Source organism: Erpetoichthys calabaricus, chromosome 17 (assembly GCF_900747795.2).
Source record: "Erpetoichthys calabaricus chromosome 17, fErpCal1.3, whole genome shotgun sequence".
In the NCBI taxonomy this organism is placed as follows: Eukaryota; Metazoa; Chordata; class Cladistia; order Polypteriformes; family Polypteridae; genus Erpetoichthys; species Erpetoichthys calabaricus.
Window position 1 is genome coordinate 23,906,722 of NC_041410.2, and position 13,177 is coordinate 23,919,898.

The following is a 13,177-nucleotide window of genomic DNA, read 5'->3' on the forward strand; positions in this document are numbered from 1 at the left end:
AAATATTAAACATGACCAAAGAATAATGCAATTCTCACTGCTGTTGAATTTCAAAATAAAAATTTTGATATGAAGGTTATAAAAATGCCAGCTGCTTAGGAATTTGCTCCAGCTGAAATTGTTTAGTTCTATAATGGAAACAAATTAATATTTGGTATCACTATCCTATCTAAATAAAACCTGCTTTGGTGAGTATCAAAAAAAAGAAAAAAAAACACACAGCAGCAACAAGCCATGTAGTTTTTCTGTCAAATAGCAATAACCAAAAAACAAAACTGAACAAAATTAATAATTTTAAAGTTGTTCAGTCAAACAATATAATGTATGACATGGGTGAAAACATTGATACCTTTGCATGTAATTCAATGCACCATTCTTGCTGAAAAGTATTGATATTAAAAGATCAAAATACAAAAAGCTGTGAAACGATGTAAATTTTTGCTTATTCTATGAAGACATTTTAAAAATGGCCTTGACAAACTTATTGGAACCTTTTAGAAGTTGAAGGAAATAATTGTTATGATACATCAAGCTATGGCTGGGCTATATTGCCTATAAATAATTTAGCAATATTTTTACGGTATTTCACAATATATGATGTATAACATTTTGTAATCCCCATAAATGCTTGATTTAACCCTTTTTATTCATACAATCAACCCATAATAATTTTTTTAGTTTACTGCAAGCTGCAACTTATGTCTGTATTACATAATTCTTTGTTTATATTCATTAGTGATTTCTGTTGGAACGGTTTTAAACTTGTATGCAAAATAAGGAATTTGCAACAACGTTAAATTTAACAAAACAGTTTTTATTCAAACCTGTTTACTGCACACAACAAGTGCAAGTTTTGTGCATAATGTTTACGAAGACAGGTTATTTCACTTTGACAAACCACTCTGCAGAACCATAAGTCAAATCACGTTATATTAATGATTATATGATAAGCCTCAGTGTTATAACAACAGACTGATACTATAGAACAAGCTGTATTACTTTCAGTCTTGCTGTTTTTTGTCATTCTCTTCCAACCATTATAAGGACCTAACACCAAAACTGCATTTTTGAGTGATCTCTCTATTATAAAAAGAAATCCTGTCCCCTGTCCTGATAGTCTACGATACGTGATCTTCTCGGAAGATAATTTAAAGACCCGTGAGACGAAATAGACCTGCCACGGTGCGTCTCATGGGAACATAGAATGAGAGTCTTGCAAGACACACCCTACTTACAAGCAATATCAAAAAAAACAAATCAGTAGTGTAAAGGCAGTCATGTAGCACACACAGCTCCAGGGCTCTCAGTACATATAAAGTGTATAAGGTCAATAGGGTAGAAATGAAACGTCGACGATTAAACAAAGAAGAAAGAAAAGCGTGAAGAAGAGAGACCCAAAATCGATGGAGAGAAAAAAATGCTAAAAAGAAAAACAATAATCTAGGTGCAAGTTTAGAAAATAAGGAACGTGATGATCAGCCCGGAACAAGTGGAATGGAAAAAAAGCACGTCCAATCGGGCGCAGAGAAAAGAGACTCAAATGCGTTGGACAGAAAAAAGGGCAAAAAAGAATTATCGAGGTGCAAATTCAGAAAATAAGGAAAGTAATTATCAGCCCGGAACAAGTGGAATTGAAAAAAAAGCATGTCCAATCTGGCTCAGAATTAAAAGACAATGAATAAAAGAAAGTAGAACTTCATAAAGACGTTTACAAACGTTGATGCTAAACACATGCAGAGCAGGTTAGAGACTATGAAACCAGTGAAATTAGAAAGGCTCAAAAAAAAAAAAACCGGCCAAAAAACCCCAACCGAACGTGAGCAGCATTATACATCCTGCAAGAAAGAATTCAACCATGCCCGTGGCCAGAAATAAAAGACAGATATGCTTTTACACTGTCACGCAAGACCAGGCAGTGAGCCATCATTTAAAACAAGTCAACAGACCTCTAAGCTAGCAGTTGTTGGATTGCTTTTGGCAAGCAAGCATCATGTATTCTCAGCTCTTAAAACAACGACATGCGACAGGCAGAAGAGGCAGCTAGCAAGCAGCAAAAAGACAGCAAATGATCCAAAGGCATATCCTTAGTGTACGTTCAGCCGTAACACCCTTCACAACACGAGCAGTATTATACGTCTGGGAAGAAAGATGTAACCTCGCGCGAGGCAGGAAATAAAGAAACAAGTATTGCTTTTATAAAAGTTTTTAAAGTAAAAATGAAAATAATGCATATGTAACAATTCACAAGAAAATAACAACTTCTTTAAATTGTAGATTGCCTGCCTAAGGTAAAGTCATCCCTGATGAATGGGGACGTGGGAATGAGGGGTCCTTTCATCGGATTAGCGCTATTTCAGATGTGGAATGGCAAAATGGGGGAGGCAGCTTGATGAATGAGGTCCTCAGGACTTAAAACAAATCCAGATCATATTATGTGATATCATCTAATGTGAAATTCTACTCCGTACTTCTAGAATTTTTATTTTTATACTGTATTGAGGATTTATTCTGTTCTATGTATTGTACTGTATGGCTCAGAATTAAAAGACAATGAGTAAAATGACAAACTGGAACTTCATAATGACGTTTACAAACGTTGGCGCTAAACACATGCAGAGCAGGTTAGAGACTATGAAACCAGTGAAATTAGAAAGGCACAAAAAAAAAAACGGCGCTATACACATAGAGAAAGTTAAAGGATGTGAAAGTAAGAAAATTAGAAAATATAAGAAGGTAAAAAGAAAGTAAAGATCGCAGTAGCGCAAACAAACAAACTGCCTCATTTAACTATGCACCAGTCAAACTTTGGTTTTGCACAATAATTACTACACTATTGCACCTTAACACTTAATTCTACCTTATTCACATAATTTTACTTATTTATTATGTTCCACTATACTGTTATCTTTCAATCTATGACTTTTTGTTAATTTAACTGATATTCTGCACAGTTTTTGATAAGCGGATCAGGATGCATTTCACTGCGTGTTGTCCTGTATAACTGTGCATGTGACAAATAAAGAATCTTGAGAATTTCAAAAACGGAGTTTACTGCACATGCATTTATTGGTTACTTTGTTCATATATATATATATATATATATATATATATATATATATATATAATCTGTCTGCTTATTTAAAAAGCTACATTTACCCCAGGAGTCAAAAACGTTCTGTCTAGCCCTTGTACAAAAACCTAGACAAAAGCTGGGGTATCACCTTGGTAACCCCGTGTACTTTTGGAACTGTGAGAGGAAAATAGCATGACTTTACAGACAGGAGTCCAATGCAGAACTCTACTTATTTTTTACTTTGTAAAAAAAAAAAAAAATTAACTGCTGATGATGTAGATCGTTTTGTCTGTGCTGAAATTCCAAACAGATAAACCTATCCTGACCTCATTAAAAAGATTCAGCATATTGGGACTCACAAAATTACAAATATTGTTTTTACAGAGGTTCTGAAATAAAAGTGAAACTAATGAAATAGCAACAATTCAAAGAAAAAGAAATCTTAAAAGTGTGTATCCGGAAAACCAAACACGGGGGTTGGCGAGCGAAGCGAGCATGGGGCGAAGCCCCCTAGTATGCTTTATAATAGTTTTTAGTTCCAGAAACACTGCACAAGAACACTTCACATGATTTTCGCCAATTTCCTGTCAATTGCCCCAACCTCTCTCCTTCCCCACAAGACTCTCGCTTATGGGGCCGGGGAGAGTGACATGTAAATTAATTACAAGATAGCCCCTCTTCTTCTGTGGGTCCACATTTGTTGCCCTGGGTCATTCTTCAGAATTAGCTGATGTGTTGGCATTATATGACTATAGAATTGGCATGCTTTATACATGCTAGGGACTTGACAAATATACTGGGTATCTGAAAACAGAATGAAAAATATTGAATTCTTCACCCCCACTGTTGTGTACAGCTTAAATGCATAACTGGCAGCATCACACCATTGTATTTTTTCTGTTAATTTAGGTTTATTTATTCTAAGTACTAAGGTGTTGTACTGTGTTAGCCATTATGGATGTAGTGAGAAGTTAAGCAAAAATAACACCTTTTAGTAGCGAACTAGAAAGATTACAATATGCAAGCTTTCTAGGCAATTCAGGCTCCTTCTTCAGGCAAGATGTAATACAGAAATGTATTACTAATTTTACTAATTTATTCTAAATTAGTTTTAATTAGCTTAAATTCACTATAAAGGTCTTGGACATTTTTAGAACTGTGATAGCCTTGTAGCTCGAAGTATTAACTTGCTTTAAAATTCCATTATTAGCTGGAAATAATGATACCATAAAGGAATGCACATGATGTAGTGATTTTTCATAAACGGTTAGACCACAAAAACTCTCCCCGCACTATTTCACCACAGCCACCACCACTCATGAACTTGTCTTTTTACCAGTTCACTGACAAAAGCACCACAGATCAATCCGAGATTATTCCTTCATTACATATTACACCTCAGTATGGCAATATTTGCTGATAGCTTTTTATTGTATTTTTTTAGTTACATTTTATATTATATATTTACAGTATAATTTATTTTTGTATAGCCCAAAATCACACAAGAAGTGCCGCAATGGGCTTTAACAGGCCCTGCCTCTTGACAGTCCCTCAGCCTTGACTCTCTAAGAAGACAAGAAAAAACTACAGGAAAAAAAAACCCTAGTAAGGAAAAAAAATGGAAAAAACCTTGGGAAAGGCAGTTCAAAGAGAGAACCCTTTCCAGGTAGGTTTGGCGTGCATTGGGTGTCAAGAAGAAGGGGGTCAATACAACACAATACACAGAACAAAACACAAGTAATCCTCAATACAGTATAACAGTAAAATAAAAATATTGCAAGTACAGAGCAGAATTTAACAGTAGATGATATCCCATAATATAATTTTGGATTTATCATCACTAAATTATTAATGACTTTCAATCAATGTTTTTGTAGATTTTGCATTCTTCTGTGTTTAAGTGTTTATATTTTCTTGCATCAATCTTCTTAGATGCTGCTTCAGCCTCAGAGGTGGAGAGCCCACCTGTGTCTGAGCAAAAAGCAACTAAGATTAAGAAGTCTTCAGCTAGCCAGTACTATTTTCCAATTGGCAAGAGAGCTGTCCGCTGCGGAAAATGCAAAGGGTGTTTGCATCAAGATGACTGTGGAAAATGTATAAACTGCTTGGACAAACCTAAATTTGGAGGCAAGAACACTAAGAGACAGTGTTGTGTGTAAGTTCATCTTTGGGTTGCATGTTCATATAATTAAATATTTGATTTGCAACTATATTTAATAACCCTTTTAATTTAACCTTATTTTTGTGTATTGTTAAGCTCCTTTGTTTTGTCTAATACATGTGATATTTTCTTGTTTTGAAATTTAATCAAAACTGACTAATGCTAATTTATATTTTAAGTAATTTGCTAGTACTATCATCCAGACATTTTAGAAAAAAAATCTTTTGTATACCATTAATGAAGAGATATGAAAAATAGATTTACAATGGGAATTACTCAAAAGATAGATGAACAAGAATGTGTAAAGTAAGAATATATACACACACCACGTTTTTTTTTTCTGTCATGAACTATAAAGGGCATTAAAATCATTATTTACAGTATATTTGCTTTTCAACATCAGTACATTTAGTTACTTTTTTCTTCTTTTACAGCTTTAAAAAATGTGACAAAATTGAGCAAAGGAAGTTGATACGACAGGGATTCAAGTCTGGAAAAGGTAACAGATTCACAGATTTTAGTATAATTTCCTTTGCTGCCTTTTCACTTGTACCAGAAACTAGGTAATGTGCTTGAACAAGCTATGGAATTCTGTAGCCTGGCTGGTTTATGCTTTGTGTGTGGAAACATTTCAGTGTTTGGTTTCTGCCTTTGCAGGCCTCTTTTCAAAAATATATTATTGTGTGAAATAGTGCTGGGCGGTATGACCAAAATTCTATATCACGGTATTTTTCAAAATTCTACCGGTTTCACGGTATTCAACAGTATTTTTTTTCCCATGAACAAGTAGATGTTAACCACATTTTCCACTGCAATTACTGCAGTAGACTGGCTAAGAATAACCCATTTCACTGTCATGAGAATCATACATTGTACAACAAAATATTCTAATGTGATTGATAGATAGATGCATACATACTTTATTAATCCCAAGGGGAAATTCACATACTCCAGCAGCACCTTACTGATACAAAAAACAATATTAAAGATTGATAATAATGCAGGTAAAAACAGACAATAACTTTATATAATGTTAACGTTTACCTCCCCGGGTGGAATTGAAGAGTCGCGTAGTTTGGGGGAGGAACGATCTTCTCAGTCTGTCAGTGGAGCAGGACAGTGACAGCAGTCTGTCGCTGAAGCTGCTGTTTTGTCTGGAGATGAAACTGTTTAGTGGATGCAGTGGATTTTCCATAATTAATAGGAGCCTGCTGAGCGCCCGTCGCTCTGCCACAGATGTTAAACTGTCCAGCTCCATGCCAATAATAGAGCCTGCCTTCCTCACCAGTTTTTCCAGGCGTGAGGCGTCCTTCTTCTTAATGCTGCCTCCCCAGCATACCACCACGTAGAAGAGGGCGCTCGCCACAACCGTCTGATAGAACATCTGCAACATCTTATTGCAGATGTTGAAGGACGCCGGCCTTCTAAGGAAGTATAACCGACTCTGTCCTTTCTTACACAGAGCATCAGTGTTGGCAGTCCAGTCTAATTTATCATCCAGCTGCACTCCCAAATATTTATAGGTCTGCACCATCTGCACACAGTCACCTCTGATGATCACGGGGTCCATGAGGGGTCTGGGCCTCCTAAAATCCACCACCAGCTCCTTGGTTTTGCTGGTGTTCAGGTGTAGGTGGTTTGAGTTGCACCATTTAACAAAGAATAATTGACTAATACATGCACACAAGTATTAACACAGGTTTGTATTGCCCCATAAAGTGATAGTTTTCAAGGGGGTGGCACTAATGAAGAGAAGGAATCACATTGCATGACAATTGCAGTCAAAATATAAAACCTTTTTATTGAACAAATGTTGCAAACAGCTTAAACTATAATTTTGACAACATATTTTCAACCATCCAATGAGGCATTTAGACTTAGTAAAATATCCAGACGTGCTTGTCAAAAGTTTCACTGAACATGTCTGTGAAAAGGAATAAATAGTAAATATTTTTTGTAAACCAACTACACTTTCTGTTAATGTTAACAGTCTCTGTCCACTGACTCATTAGCTATATGGACTGTAATGGCATTGGTTATCTGTTCAGTTTCGGAGTGTTCTCTGCCCATTTTCACCACTCAGTACCTCCACTAACGCATGTACTCCGTTGCATGTGTGTTTAGCGGTGTAGCAGTGAAAAAGGTCTCCCCTTAAACAGTTTCCCACTGCGGCACGTTCCGAACGTTGTTTAGGTTGTTTAAACCGGTTTTGCGGTATAAGAAAAATCCATATCATAACAAAAATAATAAATGGCTTTAGTATGAACTGGTATACCTCCCAGCACTAACACAAAGCATTTAATGTTACGTTAACTTATGACAGGGTTTGAGAAAATCTAGTAACTTAAACATTGATTTTAGGATGAAGTTTAGTTTACGACATTCTACTTTAATTACAAAATAAACTATGAGAATAAAGTGGAAATGTCAAGAATAAAGACAACATGTCGACTTTATTCTCGACAGTTTTTTTTTTTTTTTTCTTCACTATGGCCCTAATACGATTCTGTAGGGCTATACCACAAATAGAATTATAAATGCAAGTTGCAGTTTAATTATTTATGTATATAGCTTAGCTTGAAGCAAGGTCCATATTAATGCAATTTGCCTTAATGACGGTTCAGTTGGTAAAGATGTCATCACCAAGTTGCACTTGTTTTATTTTATTTTATTTTTATTTGGTGAATACTGTGTAATGCACCTGGGCTTGAAGTCTTGAAGTAATAGTTATATTACTGGAAGTTGCACTATTATTTATTTTATTGTTATTATTTATTCGTTTAGATATTATGCAGTTTAATGATGGTAAAGTTGTTTAAAAAGTCACTTTAACATGTCAGTGAACAAAAATTGTTAACATTAATAGAAAGTGTAGTCGGTTTACAAAAAATATTTATTCCTTTTCTAAGACTTGTTCAGTGCAATACAACTTTTGACAAGCACCTCTGGATATTTTACTAAGTCTAAATGCCTCTTTGGATGGTTGAAAATATGTTGTCAAAATTTTAGTTTAAGTTGTTTGCAAAATTTGTTCAATAAAAAGGTTCTATATTTTGACTGCAACTGTCTTGCAGTGTGATTCCTTCTCTTCATTAGTGCCACCCCCTTGAAAACTATCACATTATAAGGCCATGCAAACCTGTATTAATACTTGTGTGCACATTAAAATGTTTTTTTGTACAATTCTCATGACAGTGGAATAGGTTTTTCTTAGCCAGTCTACTGCAGTAATCGCAGTGCAAAATGTGGTTAACATCCACTCATGCATGGGGAAAAAAATACCATAGAATACCATGAAACCGGTATAATTTTTGAAAAATACCGTGATATAGAACTTTGGTCTTAAGTGTTCCCCGACCCAGTTGTTAATCGCTACGCACTTCTTAAACTGACTTCCTCTACACTATGAGGAGGCGCAGGCAGCGATCGCTGCACATACAGTAATACATTCACTTCATGATATTCCTGCTTTCTGAAAATTTAGAATACTAAGATAAATACTTAATATCATTTTCAGGATGCAATGCATTAAAGCAGGTATTAAACATGCAAGGTAGTGTGGGCGGTAATGCTGCTCCCTCGCAGTAAGGGGTCACCAGGTGTATGTTCAATGTAGAGAAATTTATGGCAGGTGTGATGAGGCTCCAAAAAACTGGATGTATAAATGGGTATCGCACAGGTTTAAGTTAAATATTGTGTAAATGTTGGGTTCGTGATCGGAGACACGAACACAGAATTCAATGGATATTCATCTGAGTGGGATTTCTTTATTGCATGCATGCTGTCTCTGTCTGACATACCAAACCCCCAGTTCCTATCCTTCCTTTTTCTTTCTCCACATAACCAATCACCACATGATAAAAGTCTTTGTGAAATTAAAACTAGCTATAAACTTAGACCACGGAGTGTTCAGAATTTCAAAAAAAAATCTTCGTTATACATGTTTAATTATGCCATCCATTCAGGGTTGCGCCCATCCCAGCAAGCATTGTGTGTGAGGCAGGAGCAAATCCTGAACGGGGCGCCAGCACATCACAGGGTGAATACGAGCAATACATACACAAGCAGGGTTAATATAGCATAACAAAACCCCACATCCTACATGACTTTGAAAGGAAACTGAAGCACGCCGAATAAACCCACTAGAAATACATGCAAATTCAAAGCAGGGAACACCTGGGACCCCACTGCATCGAGGCAGCAGTACAACCTCCATGCCACCGTGTCCCCACATGATCAATACATACTTTAATGCATTTCATCATGAAAATTATATCAAGTACTTATTTTAGCATTCTAAATGTTCAGGGAGCAGGAATATCATGAAACTAATGTATTCTGTGTACTGCCTGCACCTCATCTTAGTGCAAGAGGAAGTCAGTTTAAGAAGCACGTAGCGATTAACATGGCTTCGGGAACACTTAACACAAAGCATTTAATGTGTTACATAACTTATGACGGGGTTTGAGAAAATCTAGTAAATTAAATATTAATTTTAAATGAAGTTTAGTTTACTTTAATAACAAATTACGAGAATAAAGTCAAAATGTCGACTTTATTCTCGTCATAAGCGTCGAGAATAAAGTCAACATGTTGTCACACTATTACAAAGTGCCCAGGTACATTACACAGTATTGAAAAAAATAAAACAAGTACAACTTGGCTTGTAGTATCATCCAGTAGTATAGAAACAGTATTAAGACATTTGAACATAATGGTCCACATCCAAGCTTTTAAATCCAAAGTATCTCCAGACAACAGACGTTACTCCTTTTTCCAGCAAAAGTTCTTCTGTGTCATCATGTCAACTTTATTGTTTGCTACAGCTTCAGTTTCAGAATGTTCTCTGTCCATTTTCACAGCGCACTACCATATGTATTCCGTTGTATGCATGTTTAGCATTGTAGCAGTGAAAAAGAGCCCCCGTGCAACACCTCCACTAACGCATGTACTCCGTTGCATGTGTGTTTAACGGTGTAGCAGTGATAAAGGTCCCCCTTAAACAGTTTCCCGCTGTGGCACATTCCAAACGTGGTTTAGGCAATTTAAACCGGTGTTGCAGTATAAGAAAAATCCATATCATAACAAAAATAAAAAATAGTTTTTGGTATGAACCGGTATATCATCCAGCACTAATTACAGTTGTTTAATGTTCTACATTACATTTGTCATGTTCAACTTCTGACAGAAAATAAGTAATATTTAAACCAAAATTAACGTTGTATTTTTACATCTCACTTAGGAGTATAAAGGAATCTTTAAGCTTGTGATTTGATTTATATTGTGATATATATCGACATCGACTGATATGAGAAACATTATCATGATAAAAATTTTTTCATGTCTCCCAGCCGTAGTTTCAGGTGTTAAAATTAAATTAACATTCTTATATAGCATATTTTCTGAGTTTAGTAGATAATTTTTTTAAAGTTTTTTTAAAACCTTCATTGCCTACTGACCATAGTGTTACAACTTTTAAAAAGCTAATGCTACCGCCCTTACTGTAATAATTTCCTTTTATTAATATGTTTCCAGTAATTCCACCTAAGCGACGGCGTGCTTCAAGTGTGTGTTACTCAAGTGATGAAGATACGGGTTCCATAGTGGAGCGGCAGGATTCAGTTGAGGAAGCAATGACTCCTGATCACCCTAGAAGCCCATCACTACGCAAACAGCCTCGCCGATGTGTCAAACTGCGCTCCTATTGTGATCTGTTGGATTCAGATGACTCTGAACTTGATTTAATCTTGTCTGGGTCAGCCTCTACCTCACCTGGTAGGAGAAGGGCCACTGCCCCACGCAGTACAGGTCAGAGTTCCACATTTGTAGATACAAATACTGTACTAGCATATGATTGTTAATATTAAGAAAGAATGCTATTAATAGATTTGTATGAGTAATGCATGCAAACAGGATTAGATATTCTTCGTATTCAGATATACATGTCTCTGTGAAAATTTCTGTAACTCTTCTTCTACTATAGACCTTTATCTGCATTGCAGTGCTCTTGTTTTGCTCCCCCTCTTACAGCTGGCTTAGTTCATATTTTTTTCCTCCCCCAAGTTACTTATCAATGAGTTATGTTGTTCAGGCTCCAAAACGCATATGCCTTTTTGACAAGTTTTTTATTCCTTCATTCCTTTTGATTTATTTATTTTCATACACTGTTGATTATTTACAGTAAGTGTTTATTTTTTGCAATAGTTTAGTAAAAACAATTTCATTACTTCATATTGTTTATTGTAGGCGACTTTGTGTCTTTGGATGAGATTCCAGATGAATCTTCAGATGATGGCAGTCGTCAGCGAAAATCCAGTGCTCCAAAAAATTTGTCTTGCAGACGCAGGCCTGAAAAGGTATGGCAGTATTTTCTTGGTTTGAAATGCCAACTTTTTGATGTGTTTTAAGAAGGCATTCAGAAAAATCCATGTATGTCATCCATATAAGCATTTCAAGAATTTTACACATCATTTATAGTAGCATAAAGGATTACTAGATAAGAAAATAAAACTTGTGTGTGTTCTTATCTCATGCTGCTTATGTCTAAGAATGGATCCAAGGGATACTGCATTGAAAGGCACCAACAACTTTAGGTGCCTTCACTACTGTGGTCTGAAACTATACTGCTTTCTTTAATTTGTATTTACTTTCAAAATTAATAAAACAATGCAGAGTTGTATTTCAATACTTTTGTCTAAACTGTTTTTTCATGTAGCTTATATTTGTGTAATGTTAATCCTTTATTATAGCTGACATTCTAAACGATTATTCTTACCTTTATATTTCAGTTTCCTGCTCTTAAAATAATGTTTTCACTGCATACACTATATATATTTTTTAATTCAAGTTTGACATTATTCTTTCAGTTTACAAGACCATATTTAGCACTGCATAGTACTTTATCTTAATGAAATGTCTGATCTATTTATACTATTGAACTATTTAGCAAAGTTTTATAGAATCAAGAAGTGTAAATGTTTTCTTCATATTTCAAGAATTCTTCACATTAAGACAAATAAGTAAGAAGTCCCCCTCCTCCACCCCCATAATATTCACAACTTAATATAAATAAAATATAATGTCAAAGCTGTATCAATAGTCATGAAACTAAGGATTACTCATTTGAAGCAAAAAAAAAAAAAATTGGTCTTGGTTTTTAATTGCATTTAAAGTTTATTAAATATACAGTAAATCATATAGATGGCTTGTGGAAGAACTGGGCTATACTCAAATAAAGAGAATGTGAAATTCTTAAGTTAATATCTGTATTTCAGAGTCAGCTAGATCAAACACCTCCCAGTGTATTGGCTGCCCTGGTTAATGGATTTTCACGCCGAGAGAAGGAACCTCCTAAACCTGCACACAAAATAAGGGTTGACTTCAAGGTCTGTATTGAACCAAAGTTTAAATGTTAATTGTGTGTATATATTATATTTTATAGCAATATCTGTATATTGTAGCATTTTTCAAAGCTTTTTATTTTGTTTTTCTGTAAGCGAATTTTTTTTTTGCTAACTTTTGTTAATTTTTGAATTTCTCCAACAAATAGGAGGACAGTAATATCAGAAATGTCTGGTTAATGGGAGGTCTCAGCATCCTTACATCCATCCCAATTACTACTCAGTATGTATGTCTGCTGTGTGCCAGTAAGGGCCAGCATGAGGTAATTTAGTTTTTCATACTGTCTTGCACTTATACCCTGTGTATCAGTTATCTTCTCATTTTTTGCTTAATAGCTTTGAATTGTATTGGTGTTTTTATTTAAAGTGTTTTCATTTCAATTTGAATATTCTACTTAATGTGTGTTAAGTAGAATATGTGTGTTAATATTCATTGCCATTTTCGATTCAGATATATTTTTGCTAATAATATAAGTTTTCTAGTGGCTTTATCACTTCCTAATTTTTTTTTTTGTTGCTATTAGCAGCATGTGGTGTGAAATT

At 35.1% G+C, this 13,177-nt stretch overlaps 1 protein-coding gene across 1 annotated transcript in view; it reads left to right on the forward strand.

Moving 5' to 3' along the window:
* Window positions 1-13,177, forward strand: part of kmt2bb (lysine (K)-specific methyltransferase 2Bb) — a 105,342-nt gene that overhangs the window by 35,338 nt on the left and 56,827 nt on the right. The window contains exons 6-11 of the mRNA XM_028823033.2: window positions 5,006-5,228; window positions 5,669-5,733; window positions 10,770-11,042; window positions 11,481-11,590; window positions 12,509-12,619; window positions 12,784-12,897. Of these exons, the coding sequence (XP_028678866.1) occupies window positions 5,006-5,228; window positions 5,669-5,733; window positions 10,770-11,042; window positions 11,481-11,590; window positions 12,509-12,619; window positions 12,784-12,897 (896 nt within the window). The remainder of the gene's footprint in view (window positions 1-5,005; window positions 5,229-5,668; window positions 5,734-10,769; window positions 11,043-11,480; window positions 11,591-12,508; window positions 12,620-12,783; window positions 12,898-13,177) is intronic.